This window comes from Schistocerca gregaria, chromosome 1 (genome assembly GCF_023897955.1).
Source record: "Schistocerca gregaria isolate iqSchGreg1 chromosome 1, iqSchGreg1.2, whole genome shotgun sequence".
Lineage (NCBI taxonomy): Eukaryota > Metazoa > Arthropoda > Insecta > Orthoptera > Acrididae > Schistocerca > Schistocerca gregaria.
Window position 1 is genome coordinate 951399963 of NC_064920.1, and position 19953 is coordinate 951419915.

The window sequence follows — 19953 nt, forward strand, 5'->3', positions numbered from 1 at the left end:
CAGTAAAAAAAGGACGCTGGGAGTATTGTGTTTTCAGAAGTGAAGCAGTAACAGCAATACGGTTTGGAGATCTCAGTCATTTCGAACGTGCACTTGTCACTAGATGTCGCCTGAGTAACAAATTCACCGGACACATTTCAACCCATGTGAAACTCCCCAAATCGACTATTGGTGATGTGATTCTGGAGTGCAAACGTTAAGGAAGAAGGACAGCTGAACCAAGACCAATCAGACCTCATGCACTGACAGACAGTGACCTCAAGCATTGCGGAGGGTGGCTGAAAATACGATTATCACACGAAATCCGTGGAAGAAAGCACTGATGAGGCCAAAAGTGAATCAGCAGTCCAGCCTGCACAGCAACGGTGCACAGGGAGTTAAAAAGAATGTGCGACAATGTTCGAGCAACTTCTCACATTTCTATAAATACTAAGCGATGCTCGGGGTGGTGTAAACAGCGACGCCACTTGACGGTCGATGACTCAATAGGAGTGATGTGGTTTGATGAATCACCCTGCGATAATCCGATGGAAGGGTTTGGCTTTATCGACTGCCTGGAGAACGTTACCTGCCATCATGTGTTGTGCCAGCAGTGAACTACGGAGGAGGTGTGTTCCGGAATGGAGGGTTCTTCGTAGTTGGGATGTGGTCGCCTTATTGCACAAAAGAAAATTATTTTACAGCGTTGCGTACTGCGGACAGTAGAAAAACAGTTCGGAGACGATGATCAACAAAATCCCACATGAAATAGAACTGCGAAGTATCTCGTGTAGATAAATGTGAAGTTGCTCGTGACGTATTATAGCTCACAGATTGTGCTAGCAGGCAACCTTCCCACCATAATCTAGGAAGATGTCGCCTCAATGTCCAGTTCCTTTTATCGCAAGTCGTAGCGTCTGTACAAATCAGATGTGCACGTCCATACAAGTGAAGTCAGGAAATCACTGTGTATCCCTTTATCCACGAGATATGCAGGCCTTGCAAACAATACGATTGGCTGGCGAAAGACGTGGTTTAAGGGACTTGCTTAAGAAATATCTTCGAAGTTCCTAAGAAAAGACGGAGCTATTTTTACAGACGGAAAAGTGAATCTAGGTTCTTTGACACGTACAAGTGCTCATCGATAAGCCGAGTCAGTATGTAGCAGACGACTCTCAGTACCGATACTGAGAAAATCCACAAGGACGAAGGTCAAAAGCAAAAGAGATATGCGGACGTCCATATCAGTGATCCTAATTGAAACTGTCCTCCTTGCAAGTGAAAAAACTAAAGAAAAACAAAACATTCCCCTTTACCTTGTAATAAAAATCTTTTCCCAAACGTTTAAGTGTATTGAGTACTTAAAAAAGTATACAACAACTCTGAGAATCGAGAGCTCTGCAAATAAGAAAAGGAGAGCGACTCACTTTCTGTCGTCGATTGAAGGAAGCTCTGAAGTTTCATTTGGTTGCTCATTTGATCGACGACAGGTTTTCAGCGTGCTTTTTGAACCAGGTATGATGTTCATCCACCTGATAGGTGGTCTATAGTACGTTGGTGTAACCAGTTCGCAAAGAAAGGATGTTTGTGCAAAGGGAAATGTTCCGGTTGGCCGCACTCGAGTGAAGAAAATGTTGTCGCATTCAGGAAGCATTTCCCCTCAGTCCAGGAAAATCGACTCGCCGAGCTGGAAGAGAAGCAAGTTCAGCAACCGACCCTTTGGAGAGCCCTAAGGAAAAGCTTAGTAACGGAACCTTACCGTCTACAATTGGTTCAAGAAGTCCTTTACGATTCTGATAAGATGAAAGGAATCGAGCTCTGAGAGTTTGCCCTTGATCAAATGGAAACAGATGACCAGTTCATTTCGAATCTAATGTTTAACGATGGAGCAACATTTCACACGACAGGAATATCCAATTGACACAGTGTTTCGTATATGAGACACTGAGAATCCGCGGGAAACAATGCAGCAAGAATGTGACTTATCTAAAGTGAAAATTTTCTACGCCATTTTAGTCACAGTCCTTTAGTCTGTGTCCTTTTTCCTTAGAAGGTGTGTAAGGTGACAGGATAAATGAACGTCAATTACAGACCTTACATAAGAGTTTTACACATCGCAACGGGAAGGTGAATATGACACCTAAAATAATTCAGTGTAATTTAGCCGATTTCACTATATGTATGTAATGCAAAAGGGATGACACTCAATCGACGGTATTAACACACCACTCCTACACAATGCATGTCAATGAGCAGAAGGTGATACAAGCAGCGAGAGTAAACGTTTTGTGTGGAAGCACGCAAGGGCAGAAGCAGAGGCCACTCCATGGGAGGCACCACGAAAAGCTCTTAGTGGGCGTCCCACCGCGGGTGTCAGCGACCGGACAGATGTCGCATACTGGAGAGCAAGTAATGGGCCACCAGACGTAGGACAGAAAGAAGCTTTAGAAAACTTCGTTTCGGAATTCCAAATGGATACGTGCAAAACCAGGGATGCAGTTCATCATGTGAACAACGAATTGTATGCATGTAACTTTTAGGCGTCTGGAACGGGCAAAAAATATCCGACTAGCAGAAACGAACTAGGAAGGAGTAAAATGCCGAGATTTCGATGCAATTCAGTGGTAGGGCCCTTGCGATTGATGGAGAGTGTTTTCACAAAATAAGAGGAAACTCAAATTGGTCGAAAAAACCCGTGTCGTGGAGAACGAAAGAACCCTTATAGAGAGACAGTTCAGCTACGAAAAGGACTAGAGGGAAATTTTCGAGGAGTCTTCTCTGAACTGGTGTCAAGAGCAGAAGGGGCACATAACGCTCTATACGACGCAGAGGAGAAAATTGGGTGAACACTGCATTCACTGCAGCTACATTCAGCTAGAAATTAACTGTAACGTCGTTGAGCTCCAACTGGGGATAAATGAACCAGCCAGTTAGTTAGTTGTTCTTATGAGGACTACGAGGGCATTTTGATATGCACGCTGCTCCAGCCATGCGCATGCATATCGCCATATTCCAAGGCTAAGGATGAGTCCTTTTGTTCTCACATAACGAGACACATAGGGAGAATTTCTGCTGCAAAAAATCAGCAAAGGCTTCATTAGCTTTTATAGGAATTTCAGAGGATGAGAGCAGCCATGCAGATGACAGCTCATCGTAGCTAAGGTAAATACCGTGAGCAGAGGCATAAACTTGTTGGTTGACCAGCTTGCGTCCGCTCGGGAGACCTTGGGTAATCTTTTGCTCAACTTGTCACAAAACTAACCATCCTCCGTACACTTGATTGTCATCCTATATAGCACTGGACACTGAACCGGAAACAGATGATTTATTGTAGTGCTGGCCAACATCATGACGTAGTCGTAAGAATAATTTTGTAAAGAACCTTCTATTTAAAATTTAACATTATTGTGTTTAGAATTATTTCACTTTGTGAGGCATAGATGCGGTCGTTTGACAACTGTCGTAACATTGTCACATTTTAAACTCCGTGAATGCGTGTATTTCTGTGATAAGATTGGAACATTAAACCAAAAAAACCTTTACAGCTTACACAGTTGTTATTACCTCAAAACCTTACAGGTGCAACTGTAACTGGACAAAAATAACAATAAATGTTGCATAACTGACTGTCAACTCAACTCGAAGAAGCAGCACGTCATTTCATAATCGAGCAGTATGGGGCGCCACCGAAGAGGCATATGTTTGTCAGTGAATGTTTGAACGAAAGGTACCCACTGCAATGGATCGGCAGCCAGGCAGCTCGTGACAGAGCGCTTTATTTGGTCGCCAAGAGGCCCTGACCTCCGCCCCTTTGATTTTTTTCTCTTGGGGTATCTTAAAGGTATGGTGTTTTGACCACCTCTACTGGCCAACATTGAGGAATAACTGCAACTATCCAAATTGCCGAAGATGCTGTAGAGATTTGTGGATGGAGTTCGAATATCGTGTTGATGTAACTCGTGTGTCTAGAGGGGGTCATATTAAATACTTGCGAACTTGTATTCTACTAAAGAAAACTGTGTTAACTAATCTTCACATTAATTAGTTACCCAAGGTTCCATCATGTTTCTTTCATTAAATATAGATATTTTTTCAGAGTTATGGTATTATTTTTGAATCACCCTGTATTACACACATCAAAAAAAGGTTTTCATCACCCCGGTTCCGAGAACTCCTGAAGACAGACATTGACTGTGGATATTGTGTCACACACACAGTCCCTTTGACTGTTCAGAGATGTTACTAAACTCGCCCAAAGATGTAACCAACCACGCAAGAACAGCGCCTATTCGACGGAGGAGGTCCGACAGCCTTCCACATGGAAGGAGTTACACGGCTACCTGTAGTTCAACCACGCCTCGACAGTCATTACCGCGGTTCGATCACGTCCGCATTATTACTTTGTGCCAGGAAGCGGTCTCAATAAGGGAAATGTCCAGGTGTCTCGGAGTGAGCCAAAGCGATGTTGTTCGGGCATGGAGTAGATACAGAGAGACAGGAACTGTCGATGACATGCCACCCACTTGGTGCTATTGCAGTGGATAACCGTTACATATGGATTTCGGTTAGGAGAAACCCTGACAGCAAAGCCACCATATTGAATAATGCTTTTCGTGCAGCCACAGGGCGTCGTGTTACGACTCAAACTGTGCGCAACAGACTGCATGGTGCCGATGAGTTCCGCACATGCCTTCAAACTGAGAGTTGTCAGAGAGTGTTTGGAGGCCTTAGACACACTGTCCAGCGAGTGCAAGGGGGTGGAGGTTCCCTGCTGTTTTGGAGTGGCATTATGTGGGGCCGAGGTACGCAACTGGTGGTCAAGGAAGGTGCAACAATATCGGTAGTATAATGGTGAGGCATTCGTCTTCATGGATGACATTTCGCGCCCCCATCGTGCACATCTTGTGAATGACCTCGTTCAGGATAATGAAATCCTCGACCAGAGTGTCCAGCTCTTTCTCCAGACATGGACCCATCGAACATGCCTCTGATAAACTGAAAAGAGCTGTTTATGTACGACGTGACCCACCAACCATTATGACGCATCCTTGCCGAATCGGCGTTGAGGTACAGGCATACATCAATGTAAGAGATCAATCCACTGTGTATTATAGGTACCGGTATGTACAGCAATCTGAACCACCACCTCTGAATATCTCGCTGTATGGTGGTACAACATGCAATGTGTAGTTTTCATGAGCAATAAAAAGGGCGGGAAAGATGTTTATATTGATCTCTATTCCAATTTTCTGTACAGGTTCCGGAACTCTCGGAACCGAGGTGATGAAAAACCTTTTTTGATGTGTGTAGTTTCCTTCGGAAAGGTACCACAGTCGTTGAACACCTCTGGAATTGCATTGACACCTTCGACTGAAGTTCCGTTTATTTTAAACTGTTGACCAGTTTAGACTATCATCGCTCTGTCAAGCGGTTAGTTGACGTACACATCGTACAATACTGTCATCATACATTTCTTTTGCCGCTTGAAGGAAAGATAACTAAAATTTAGCAATCAGTTTCGACGTCGGAAATGTCGCCATTTCAAATATAAAGATGTACGCACAGAAATGTACATTTCTTCGGCCATTGCCAACAAAAACAACCAAACAAAAAAATTTACATTACCGATTTACGTTGGTCACGTTATGAACGTGTACGGATTTTTTGTGAGACATTATTTGATACTATTAATACACTACTGATCATTGGAAATGCAACACATAGTCAGCATTCAGAAAATATTTGCAAGCAGTGTACTACATGCCTGGAAAGCCAGATGATTAGCACTCCGCAAAACAGGAGTACACTATCTGATCAAAAGTATCCGGGCTCCTATTAGTGGCCATTAATGTATGGTGTGTTCACCCTACGCCTTTAAGACGGCTTGAACTCCGCTGGAGACATTTTCTATTTATGAATGTCTGTGGAGGAGAGACAGTCAATTCTTTGGGACGAGCTGAAACCATAGAAGGCAGTGCTTCGACGCTTGAGTCTGGAGAAAAGATGGCTTAACCAAAATATTCCACTGATTAAAGTCGACACTCTTGGCAGCCAGTCCATTTTATGAATTTCAAAATGATGAAAATATTTTAAAAAACCACCGTAGGCTGAAGAAATCTTTTTGTCCAAAAGCCTTTGCCTCACAGATGCTGCTTTGCGACCGTGTACATTGTTATGCTGAGTGTTGGAGCTCACATTTTCAGTAGAACATACTGATAATCAACAACCAATTTGCGTTCAGTTACCCAGGTACGTTAGTTACTTAACTTGTGTTGTATTGTATGGATCAGGCGACCTGGAAACGACGGAGAGCCTTCGTCTCCGCCGGAGTCCGTAGTGGTACACAACCCCACAACAGGCTACTTCAGTCCACTCACCCAACCGCCGCTCCATACCGAACCTTGCTTAACTTACTACCTTCCTACTTATTAAATAATATCATTGGCCTTAGGATGAATATAGAGTTACTTTTATTGTCTATTGTAAATGTAGAGCGATGTACAGTTACGTGGTCCTTTGAAGAGCACGTGTATACGATTCACGAAATTTTGTGTTCATTTTCTACAGATAATTTCAGTGTTCATACAACTGGGGATTAATGCAAATCAGATATTCACTCCTCTGTTCTTTATTCAAATCTTCACATGTGTTCACCTAAAAATATCAGTTTCGTTACATTTAAATACGAGACAGAATAAACTGTATTTACCGGTCATTATACATTCTAATTTTAAATGAAATTTTCAGCTAGCATGGTAAGCGGGTGTTGCAATGGAGCTTTTGGCACTTGGTTGTATCGACGAAGACTCTGATATTACTCAATCAAAAGAGCTCTTTTCAACTTATTAGGTATTTTAGGATACAGTGTGCACGTTCACTTGTATCGCACGAATCACAACTACAGACAACCTTGGCGGAGCCAGTCCTGACAAAACTGTACCATCTGGTTAGCAAGGTGTATGAGAGAGGGGAAATACCCTCAGAATTCAAGAAGAATATAATAATTCCAATCCCAAAGAAAGCAGGTGTTGACAGATGTGAAAATTACCGAACTATCACTTTAATAAGTCACAGCTGCAAAATACTAACGCGAGTTCTTTACAGACGAATGGAAAAACTGCTATAAGCCGACCTCGGGGTGGATCAGTTTGGATCCGTAGAAATATTGGAACACGTGAGGCAATACTGACCCTACGACTTATCTTAGAAGAAAGATTAAGAAAAGGCAAACGTACGTTTCTAGCATTTGTAGACTTAGAGAAAGCTTTTAACTATGTTGACTGGAATACTCTCTTTCAAATTCTGGAGGTGGTATAGGTTAAATACAGAGAGCGGAAGGCTATTTACAATTTGTACATAGATGGCAGTTATACGATTAGAGTGACATGAAAGGGAAGCAGCGGTTGGGAAGGGAATGAGACAGGTTTGTAGTGTCTCCCCGATGTTATTCAATCTGTATATTGAGCAAGCAGTAAAGGAAACAAAAGAAAAATTCGGAGTAGGTATTAAAATACATGGAGAAGACAAAAACACTGAGGTTCGCCGATGACATTGTAATTCTGTCAGAGACAGCAAAGTACTTGGAAGAGCAGTTGAACGGAATGGACTGTGTCTTGAAAGGAGGATATAAGATGAACATCAACCAAAGCAAAACGAGGATAATGGAATGTAGTGAAATTCAATCTGGTGATTCTGAGGGAATTAGATTAGGATATGAGACACTTACAGTAGTAAAGGAGTTTTCTTATTTGGGGAGCAAAGTAACTGATGATGGTCGAAGTAGAGAGGATATAAAATGTAGACTGGAAATGGCAAGGAAAGCATTTCTGAAGAAGAGAAATTCGTTAATTTCGAGTATAGATATAGGTGTCAGGAAGTCGTTTCTGATAGTATGTGTATGCAGTGTAGCCATGTATTAAAGTGAAACATGGACGATACGTGGTTTAGACAGGAAGAGAATAGAAGCTTTCGAAATGTGGTGCTACAGAAGAATGCTGAAGATTAGATGGGTAGATCACATAACTAATGAGGAGGTATTGAATAGAGTTGGGAAGAAGAGGAGTTTGTGGCACATCATCACTAGAAGAAGGGATCAGTTGGTAGGACATGTTCTGAGGGATCAAGGGATCACCAATTTAGTATTAGAGGCCAGCCTGGAGGGCAAAAATCGTAGAGGGAGACCAAGAAATGAATACACTAAGCAGTAGGTACTGGGAGATGATGAAGCTTGCACAGAATAGAATAGCGTGGACAGCTGCATCAAACCAGTCTCAAGACTGAATACCACAACGACAACAACAATTAATTAATTGCGCTATGAGAAACTTGCTGGTCACAACGCCATATAGGGCCCCTAACGCTTTTTTGGCTTTCAAAAGCCATGCGCGAGATTTTCGTATCCTCTCGTTCGCTACATACAAAATATTACTTTCACGGAAAAATGAACGGGACGTTTTTGTAGGAATTTAATGTACTTAAATTTTGCACTGGAGCGTTTCTGCTACAGGCCGTAGTTTTCAGCCTACTCAAGAAAATCAATCAAAAGTGAGATTGAAACGCTTCCCAAGTCTCACACTCATCCCCCATCGGTCAGGTTTTCCAGTCTGTTGTCCATGGCGCTCTCTCCTAGCACTGTTCAAAAATTTGGGATTGCATGTTTTTTTCATAGGTTCGAACTCTTTTGGACTTTACTGACTGGCTTTGTTATTCTAAAATGGACGATTGTGCAAATTTTACCTAACAGATTTTTAACTTTTAACAACATAAAATAAACTTTTACATCTTTGCATTCCTCGGGCATTCCGACTAGGAAACTACTGTGCCTGTAAGGGTTAACATTGGATCGAAATCTCAGCGTAATTAGTTTTAGCATAACGTTTACAAAAGGCATTTTTCTTTCATTAGCCTCATGGGCAAGTTTAAATTAATAATGTTAACAATGTAGCTGAATATTCTGGTAGAGTAATAGCCCTATCAATAGAGACGAAAAGTGGTTGCACTTCGAGAACAGTTTGTGTAGTGGGAAATGTTTGCACAGTGGTAGGAGGAAGTGCCACGAACAACATATTGGAAACCCTGACTGGTGAGGGATGAGTTGAGGGTGGAGGTGAATTTGAAGGTAACTTTTGTATGTTTCTCTTGAATAACTCGAAAACCAGGCGTCCAGCGGAACTGTATCCCAGTACATTAAATTTCCTACAAAATGCCTCGTTCATTTTTTCTGTACATTTAACAGTTCGCACGTAGCGAGCGAGAGAGTATGAAAAATGTCGCTCTTGGATTTTCAAAAAAAATCAAATGGCTCTGAGCACTATGGGACTTAACATCTGTGGTCATCAGTCCCCTAGAACTTAGAACTACTTAAACCTAACTAACCTAAGGACATCACACACATCCATGCCCGAGGCAGGATTCGAACCTGCGACCGTAGCAGTCACGCGGTTCTGGACTGAGCGCCTTAACCGCGAGACCACCGCGACCGGCTTGGATTTTCAAAGCCAGGTATAACATTGCTGGTTGCGTGGAACGACATCGGAAGGAACAGCTGAATAACCCTCAAAATTGGATTCGTCCCCTAAGTTCTGTCGGCTTTTTTTAAGTGAAAATTTTGCGTGAAAGATAAAACGTTTTCACAATACGTTTTGTGCTAATCGATAGAGAATTCAGCCTACGTGCTTTACAAAATAGGGCCTATATTTTCTAATGTTGATACCTTCTGTATCTTTTAATCATTAAATGGAGTGTAAAGTCGATACAAAACAGCATTTTCGACATTTTCCATTATTTTTCGTTTAAACGAGGTTTGAAAGCGACAGAAGGTGCTCCAGAGATTTGTGATGTGACGAGGAAACAGTGCCTCTTTGGACGACGGCTCAGATTAAGTTTAAGTGATTAGTGATTGAATGGCGGCAATTTCGACTTCAAAGACATGCATGATTCACTACGAATTGCTTGATGGAACCAAACAGAGAATGCGGAACTTTACGTCCAACAAATGCAACGAGACGGTAACACTTTCCAACAACAGTTGGCTGATCGAAGCCATGGCGTTCTTCTTCAACACGACAACGCTCTCAAATCGCCAAGGAAGTCATTTAAACCATTTCCTGAGACATGCTGCCATATCCACCGTATTCTTCCGACTTGGCGGCTTCGGATTTTCATTTATTCCGGTCGCTCTTGAAAGCATTGTAAGGCGTTTCTCTCAGTAATGACGTGGAAATGAAGATTGGGTTGGATGATTTCTTCAAGTGGAAACCAGATGATTTCTACTGGCGAGACACTGAACTGCTTGTTGAAATTTGGGTTGAAGCTGTAAACAGCAACGGAGCACATTATTGATTGATTTGTTTTACTTGTTCGTTTTTGTGGAAACTTAAATGTAAAAGGACAACTACAGTATTTCAGGGCCAACACAACGCAATATAATATAATTAGCTCTCATTTTCTTCACTTTACGTCAGATTTCATATAAAGTTGAATGTTTCAGGAGATTACAATCGCGGACAAAGTATGCTGTGGACTCAGAGGTTAAACCAAATTATGCACGTAACATTGTGTCTTTGTCAAGCACAAAACGTACGTTGCAGGGCCACAGCATTCGTCTAGACCAGTCCTCGCCACAAAGGAAGAGGAGTAACAAAACTAGTCCAATTCTGATCACAGATGAGAACTCGAAATAAAATTCCGAGTAAACTTATTCCTAGCGCAGACCAATCGATTAATTAATTAACAATACATCAAACCTAATTACTGAATTGATACTACTAAATCAATTTTCCCAAGTCCACAGACACTACCGAGGTAATGTCTACAAAGAGGACCATTGGAGGGGGGAGGGGGGGAAGGTGGTAGGAAAAATTTGATTCCCTGTTTAATTAATAAACAAAACGTGTAAGATGATGAAACCCATTTATTTCGAGTCGTCGTTGAAACCACGCGTCGGTGGAGGCACACACAGTCCTCGCACGTTCTGAGAATTCGCGCCAGTTGACGTCACCCAACTTGAGAGCCCGAAATCGGTCACTCCATGCGGCCAAGAAAGCAGAAGCGGTTCCACCTTTTATCCCTGGTAGGTTGACTACAAGGACCTTTCCGTGTACCGCGGAGGTGCACCGTAGCTCATCGACCAAGTCTTTTAATGACCTGGATAGCTGCTGTCAAGCTTATTCTGCTGCAGTTCCTAGAGACGTCAACACTGCGCGGTTCAGTGTATGGCAGTTACTGCCATTTAGTAGCTAGGGCTTCCCATTACCTTGGAGGCAGCCTAGTTTAGTCATCCGCGAAGCACTCGTGATGTTTAGAGGTACCAAGCACATCACAATTACAATGCTTGCGCTACTACTGCGAAATAAGATAACTGCGCTGCATATCAGTATCCAGCGTGGATACACGATTCTCCAGATTATCCCAACTTTCATTTTCTGTAGCTTCCCTACTGTACTCTTCGTAAATCAGTTCCTTACTAAGCTATGAAGCACCTGCTGTAAGAAACCTAGTCAGTCGGTTGGCAGAGAAGATCCGCAAGTGAGTGATCTCTTATGTAACAGTATTGGTCGGTGCGTCTTTGCTAATCTGCTACAGATACATCGACCAACACCTAGAGGCTATATTTATCAAACTGCAGAGAATAGTCCGAGTTGCAATATTACTTTTCTTTATTACTTGATGACTAGCTTCGAGCCTAAGTTCATTACCAAATCGCCCAGCAAACTATTTAACAACATCAATTACAAACGCGACATTCCTATACATCTCAGTTAAACACTTTTTGTAAATTAGTGCAGGGATGAACTTATTTTGTACGTTAAACTCTAAAGTATTTAGAGGCTTTCAAGTTATGGTAAAAAGGACATCCGATCTGATCTAACGTACAGCCTGCATAATATTATGCTTAAAGTCAGGTTCTCAGTCACAATGGTCGACAATCCGATATTTATTGCAATTTTTTGAAAGGTATATGTGTCTAGAATGTTGGGACGAAAAGGCCTTTTAATCAGTGCGCTACAAAAGTTTCTATGGCTGATTGTTCGACGCAGTGCCGCGGCCGCTGTGGGGCGCTCTCAGCCAGAGATGCCCGGCTCTCATAAAAAAACTTATCGTGCCGTGACACAAGTTCACAAAATTATTTATATTCCAATATGCGAGCACAATGTGTGCACGCTACCGACTGAAACGTATCCAGCTCAGCCAGACCGACTTTTCTCGCCCTGAAGTACAAGGGGTCAGGAACTGCTGATATACGGTCCTGGAAATGCAGACTAAACGTAAGCAGTGAAAACTCTTCTTTTGTCAAATTTTGGTCAAAACATATTTTCTTGTCTACCATATTTGATTAGCCATTATGAATTTTGAAAATCTAACTTTATATTTGTGTTAAGCGACATCAAAAATATGCAATAACTTGAACTAATAAAACGCATAAAAGTTATCTCTAAACTTTAAACAGGTTTTTCTCGAGAAACTATTTTTCAAAATTGGGTGCAGCGTGCAACGAAAACGATTAAACCTATTAACTTCTACCTTTGATCCCCAAAGAGTAAACACTTCTCTTGGGAGCTTATACTTTTGACAATTGTTAATATTAACTATTTTTTGTAAGGCCACTAAGAGGAAAAGAGACAAAAACCAAACTCCAAGTTCAACTAGTACTCAATCTTAAAATTAAAGGTTATTACAATGTGGCTAGATATAAGGTCCCATGAATATAATGTCGTATCGACAGACAATTTGATAAAGCACTGAAAGACTTAAATCGAAACAAGGCCCTGGGAGTAGACAACATCCCGTCTGGGGAGAGTCAGCCTTGACAAAACTCTTGCATCTGGTGAGCAAAAATGCATGAGACAGGCGAAATACCCTCAGACATCAAGAAGAGTATAATAATCCCGATTGCAAAGAAAGCAGATGCTGACAGATGTGATGATTATCGAACTATCAGTTTAATAAGCCACGTCTGCAAAATACTAACAGCAATCCATTACACAAGAATGAAAAACTGGTAGAGGCCTTGTGGAAGGTCAGTTTGGATTCCGGAGAAATATAGGAACACTCGAGGCAATACTGACCCTACGACTTCTTATAGAAGATACGTCAAGGAAAGACAAACTTACGTTTCTAGCATTAGTAGGGTTAGAGAAAGCTTTGGACAATGCTACCCGGAAGACTATCTTTCAAATTCTAAAGGTGGCGGGGTAAAATACAGGGAGCGAAAGGCTATTTGCAGAAACCAGATGGCAGATGTAAGAGTGGAGCAGCACGAAAGGAAGGCAGTGGTTGAGAAGGGGTTGATATAGGATTGTAGCTTATCCCCAATGCTATTCAATCTGCATATCGAGCAAGCAGAAACGAAACTTGGAGTAGGAATCAGAATCCGGGAGGAGTAAGAAATAAAAGCTTTGAGGTTTGCCGACAACATGTCCGAAAGAACAGACACCATATCAATATATACACTCCTGGAAATGGAAAAAAAACACATTGACACCGGTGTGTCAGACCCACCATACTTGCTCCGGACACTGCGAGAGGGCTGTACAAGCAAGTACAAGCAATGATCACACGCACGGCACAGCAGACACACCAGGAACCACGGTGTTGGCCGTCGAATGGCGCTAGCTGCGCAGCATTTGTGCACCGCCGCCGTTAGTGTCAGCCAGTTTGCCGTGGCATACGGAGCTCCATCGCAGTCTTTAACACTGGTAGCATGCCGCGACAGCGTGGACGTGAACCGCATGTGCAGTTGACGGACTTTGAGCGAGGGCGTATAGTGGGCATGCGGGAGGCCGGGTGGACGTACCGCCGAATTGCTCAACACGTGGGGCGTGAGGTCTCCACAGTACATCGATGTTGTCGCCAGTGGTCGGTGGAAGGTGCACGTGCCCGTCGACCTGGGACCGGACCGCAGCGACGCACGGATGCACGCCAAGACCGTAGGATCCTACGCAGTGCCGTAGGGGACCGCGCCGCCACTTCCCAGCAAATTAGGGACACTGTTGCTCCTGGGGTATCGGCGAGGACCATTCGCAACCGTCTCCATGAAGCTGGGCTACGGTCCCGCACACCGTTAGGCCGTCTTCCGCTCACGCCCCAACATCGTGCAGCCCGCCTCCAGTGGTGTTGCGACAGGCGTGAATGGAGGGACGAATGGAGACGTGTCGTCTTCAGCGATGACAGTCGCTTCTGCCTTGGTGCCAATGATGGTCGTATGCGTGTTTGGCGCCGTGCAGGTGAGCGCCACAATCAGGACTGCATACGACCGAGGCACACAGGGCAAACATCCGGCATCATGGTGTGGGGAGCTATCTCCTACACTGGCCGTACACCTCTGGTGAGCGTCGAGGGGACACTGAATAGTGCACGGTACATTCAAACCGTCATCGAACCCACCGTTCTACCATTCCTAGACCGGTAAGGGAACTTGCTGTTCCAACAGGACAATGCACGTCCGCATGTATCCCGTGCCACCCAACGTGCTCTAGAAGGTGTAAGTCAACTACCCTGGCCAGCAAGATCTCCGGATCTGTCCCTCATTGAGCATGTTTGGGACTGGATGAAGCGTCGTCTCACGCGGTCTGCACGTCCAGCACGAACGCTGGTCCAACTGAGGCGCCAGGTGGAAATGGCATGGCAAGCCGTTCCACAGGACTACATGCAGCATCTCTACGATCGTCTCCATCGGAGAATAGCACCCTGCATTGATGCGAAAGGTGGATATACACTGTACTAGTGCCGACATTGTGCATGCTCTGTTGCCTGTGTCTATGTGCCTGTGGTTCTGTCAGTGTGATCATGTGATGTATCTGACCCCAGGAATGTGTCAATAAAGTTTCCCCTTCCTAGGACAATTTCCAGGAGTGTATATATAGTTCTGGCGATACCGGCCATGAGTTTCTTCCTCTGTGCGGATGCGGATGCACACATATTCCCCGAACTCCTACAGGACTTGGAAAGAATGTCTTCCACGAGTAATGAGTGTATTGTGGTGGGACACGACCACTTTAGTGTGTGGACATACAAGGTGAGAATGTCAATCTCGCGAGAGGCGTGCGCGAGATAGTCGCAGCAGTCGCCCTATCCTCTGTGCCCTCGGTGGCTCGGATGGATAGAGCGTCTGCCATGTAAGCAGGAGATCCCGGGTAGGATTCCCGGTCGGGACACACATTTTTACCTGTCCCCGTCGATGTATATCAACGCCCGTGAGCAGCTGACGGTATTAATACAATTCTAATTACAGTGTAATTCTGTCAGAGACAGCAGAGGACCTGGAAGAACAGTTGACTTGAGTACAGAGTGTCTTGAAAGGAGGATATAAAATGAACATCAAGAAGAGCAAAAGGAGAATAATGGAATGGAGTCTATTTATATCAGGTGATGCTGAGGGAATTAGATTAGGATATGAGACACTTTAAGTAGTAGATGCGTTGTGGTAGTTAGGAAGAAAAATAACGGATGATGTTCGAAGTATGAAGGATATCAAATGCAGACTGGCAATGACGACAAAAGCGTTTCTGAAGGAGAGAAATTTGGTAACATCAAGTACAGACTTAAGTGTCAGGAAGACCATTTTGAAAATATTTTTATGGAATGTAGCTATGTATGGAACCGAAATATAGACGATAAACAGTTTAGAGAAGAAGAAAATAGAAATTTTTGAAATGAGGTGCTAAGAAGAATGATGAAAATTAGATGGGCAAATCACGTAACTAATGACGAGGCACTGAACATAACCGTGGTGAAGAGAAATTTGTGGTTCATACTGACTAAAAGAAGGGATCGGTTGGTAGGACACATTCTGAGGCATCGAGGTTTCAGCTATTTAGTACTGGGGGGGGGGGGGGGGGGAAGCATGGGGTGTAAAAGTCGTAGAGGGAGACTAAGGGACGATTACAGTAAGTAGATTCAGAGGAATGTATGTTGCAGTAGTTACCTGGACATGACGAGGCTAGCACAGGACGGAGTACGATGGAGCGCTACATAAAACCAGTCTCTGGACTGAAGGCCACAACAACTACATCGACAGATCTTACCCATTTTCGATTTTGGGTAACTCCTGAGGGGCTACACAGCACGCAGTGTGTGTACTTCGGACTCTCAGGCCCGTGACCAAACCATAGTTACGGGTGCCAGTTTTTTGTATTGAAAATATTTTTCGAAGTATGATCAGTTGTAATCCCCAAACAGATCTTTTGTATATCTTTTGATTGTCTCACAAAAATTCCAAGCCTTTGCAGAGTTTTGCTTATTTGAATGAGCCTTGAGGTCTGAGACTCCTTACAAACGGTTTGTACACTGGAATAAGCAGGGAGCTCGACTCACCGTGAGATCGGCGACGGCTAGCGAGACGATGAAGAAGTTCTGGACGATGCGCAGCGGCTTGTAGGTGAAGACGCTGAGGATGACGAGCACGTTGCCGACGATGGTGACGAGGATGATGAGCGAGAGCGTGATGGCGGTGAGCGCCGCCTCCCACTCTGGCACGACGAGGCGCACGCCGAGCACGCTGGGGTAGTCGCGGCGGCCCCCGCACGCCTCGCCGGCCGACAGCGCGTCCTGCGGCTCGTCGCCCGCCGCCGCCGACGCGTTCAGCAGCGACGCCGCCTGCAGCTCGACGCGCACCATGGCGCCCACTGGTCAGGTCCGCAGCTACACCACGGCACTCACTAGCCTGTGGGCACCACGTCTCTCACGCACGTCATCGCCGACGAATCGCTGCTGTCCCCCTCGCAGATAGCACCGATCAGCAGCTCGGACTCCACTGCAGTGTCGTTACCAAGCCACAAAACACTGTGCGCCTGAGAGTCACTCCCACCCAGTACACCACGCACGAATAGACATTTTCGTCTTCGCAGCAAAGAAGAGGTTTGTAATTGTTTCTGTTTGCAACAGATCAAGGTAACTTACGAAGAAGACCACTCTTGCTGAAAATTGTCGGAATTTAGAATCTCAGGACCTCGGGTACTTTTCGAAGCAAAATCGAGGACTCAAGTACATTCAAGTCAGAATTTCGTTTCATTCGAAGCTAAGGAACAGAAAAAAAACACATCAAAGAAATAAGTGATTGAGCAATGTAAAAGGAAGGATCAGTATAATATGTGACGTTGAGAGTAAGCTGTCCTGCGGGTACCCATCAGCTGTAATTACTTCCGATAACGTGGAGCATCCTAATATATACGCAACATTTGTGCAGGGAACTAATCTGATGCACAATCGCCCAGCAGTCTTCCACGGTGACAGTCCCACCTCCGGAGCTGGGCAGAGGGGATGACGTTATCAGCGGCCAGCGCAGTGGCTGGCGGGGCGGGGGCCCTCAGATATTAGGCGCGATGTGCGCAGGTCGAGCCGCGGAAGCCGGCGCGGCGTGGGCGTGGAGCCCCGCTGGCTGCTGCGGCGCTCGTGATTTATCGCTGACGGTGCGGCGCCGAAGAGGCCGAAGGCCGAGGGGCGAGGGTGACGCCGCGCCGCGCACGGCTGCGCTGCGCTCGCCTGGGCTGGGCCGGGCAGCCGCCGGCCGGCGCTGGGCAGGGCCGGGCTGGCCGGGTTGAAGCTCAGATAGCGCTGCAGTCAGCAGCGGCCGCCGAACCCCTCTGGAGGGCCTTCGATCTGCAACAGCCAAGAACGTCCTCCTCAAAGCCCGCCTCTCCTCTGACATTTCGAGGGCCTCCGAACCGCCACCGCTAACGGCCACCCCGCATACCGGCGGGGTTATTTACTGCTCCATTGTTAAAGTACATGTATTAAAGAGGATACATAGCGTGGCCCACAGCTCAGAGTCGGCTTTAGCCGCGGTCGTTAATGCTAGCGTGCTGCTTTAACACAACGTTGCGAAGAGATTAAAGAAATGCGTATAAAAAGGGGAAGTGCTTATCTGAGATATAAAACACTTAAAACATATGATTATATTAGAACAATTAAGCCCTCGGTCACAAATACGAGCGTCGCCTTCAGAACTAAAACAAACTATTCTAAACCATGATAGGTACATAATACATTAACAAATTATTCTGTGTACTGACTGGAAGAGATGCAGTACTTACAAGTCACATTTCAAAAATTGTAAGCCGGAAAAGCGACGTCATGAATAGTTGTAAATACGTTAAGGTGGCTCGGTGGACGGCAGAGTGAAAAGAGGCCATTTCTTGAGACTCTAGATGAAAAGAGGAAGCAGGCACGATTTGCTCAGTATACGGTGCTTTTCCAAAAAAATTGAAAGTCATGTTATTGTCTTCTATTGTAAGCGTCAAGTCTAAATAATGTAATTGGCGGTTTTCGTTTTCGAGTTCAATAGTGGAAGAAATTTTTTCATCGAGGTCGTTAAAAAGTTTAAATATATGATCAATGCTATCGGCGGGTCCGTCATAGATGACTAGCCACCTCTATACTACTTTCAACAGAAAAGTTTAATGAGGAGATTAATTTACTTGAAACCATAGCAGTCAATAATGAATATACGCGTAACATAGTGGACGATATCCTCAAATGGTTCAAATGGTTCAAATGGCTCTGAGCACTACGGAAGTTAACATCTGAGGTCATTAGTCCCCTAGAACTTAGAACTACTTAAACCGAACTAACCTAAGGACATAACATACAGGCAGGATTCAAACCTGTGACCGTAGCAGTCACGCGGTTCCAGACTGAAGCGCCTAGAAACGCACGGCCCACCGGCCGGCTCCTCAAAAAGAAAACTGCAACAACTACTACGCTCAACATCTCATGCGCTGAAGTTAACCCAAAAATTCGCTTTTCTATTCCTTTCGTGGGACCCATTTCCTATCAGATTCAGCGCATGCTTTGCAACAATGTTGCGTTTTCTGCTAATAATAATCAGAAGAGAAACATCATTCATAATTTCAAATCCATTCGCTCCCACACAGAAAGTTATGGCGTTTATAAGATCATCTGTGATACCTGCTCCTCCTATTATACAGGGCAAACTGGACGTGCATTCACCATCAGATGTAGAGAACATCTTTTGGAAAAGAACGGCACCAGGCCACTAAATTCATCCTTTGCCGATCATCTCTTAATTACTGAACACGTGTCTAAAGCCATTGGCGATAGCAATATTCTGAATGGGGCGTAGGTTAGATGTTTTATATGAATTGGAGATTTTCGAACATCTATCTCGTCATGATGCCCTCGTTCTCAAGGAACAGCTGCAGCTGCGAAATAAAAACTTTTTCGACCCTATAAAGCCACTAATTGATCCTTGATTGAGATTTCCTCATGCTGTTTGCCGAAATTTTGTTTTCCTGTTATGTCTTTTCTGTTTTCTTATATGTCATAACTGACGTATTTTTACATTACAAAATGTATCTCTGTTTAAAGCAGATAAATATGTAACTTCATCTAATTATTATTAGTGCTTACGTTATGCCTCAATCAACACCATTTCAATTTCATGTGTCTAATTTTGAATGTATAGTAGCCTAATTGTTTCTGCGGCTACTAGATGGCGCTCGTAGCAACACCATGTTTACTTGCCCAAACTTTGTAACGTGGGCACCTCAGGTTTGTTGTAATCCGTGTTCAATCAGGTAAGAGCAGCTCTTAGCGGCTCACCATATTAACTTATTTACAACTATTCATGACGTCGCCTTTCCGGCTCAGATTTTTTTTAAATGTGGCTTGTAAGTACTGCATCTCTTTCCAGTCAGTACACACTGTAATTTATTAATATATTATATACCTATTACGCTTTAGAAGAGTTAGTTTAATTCTGAAGACGACGCTCATAGTAGCGTCTAAATCTGATCAATTTTGACTTAATATCTGTGAGCGAGGGCTTAATTGTTCTAATATAATTCTGACATGGTCACTGAACTTTAGCAGCTATGTTCAGTTTTAAAACACACGAGTCTTACGAAGATTACGAAAAAAGCTCGTAATGAGACAATATCACTAGTGAATCGTTTCAAACAGGAAATTCTAAAAATTTAGCACTGGCTTCTATGGATTGCAGAAACAAATTTGTAG

At 44.1% G+C, this 19953-nt stretch overlaps 1 protein-coding gene across 5 annotated transcripts in view; it reads right to left on the reverse strand.

Annotated features, from left to right (window-relative positions):
* LOC126276092 (putative tyramine receptor 2) overlaps positions 1 to 19953 on the reverse strand; it is a 1721495-nt gene that overhangs the window by 57510 nt on the left and 1644032 nt on the right. For all 5 annotated transcript variants that reach the window (XM_049977249.1, XM_049977251.1, XM_049977253.1 and 2 more), the window contains one exon: positions 16294 to 17577. In XM_049977249.1, the coding sequence (XP_049833206.1) occupies positions 16294 to 16596 (303 nt within the window). In that variant the 5' untranslated portion in view covers positions 16597 to 17577. The remainder of the gene's footprint in view (positions 1 to 16293; positions 17578 to 19953) is intronic.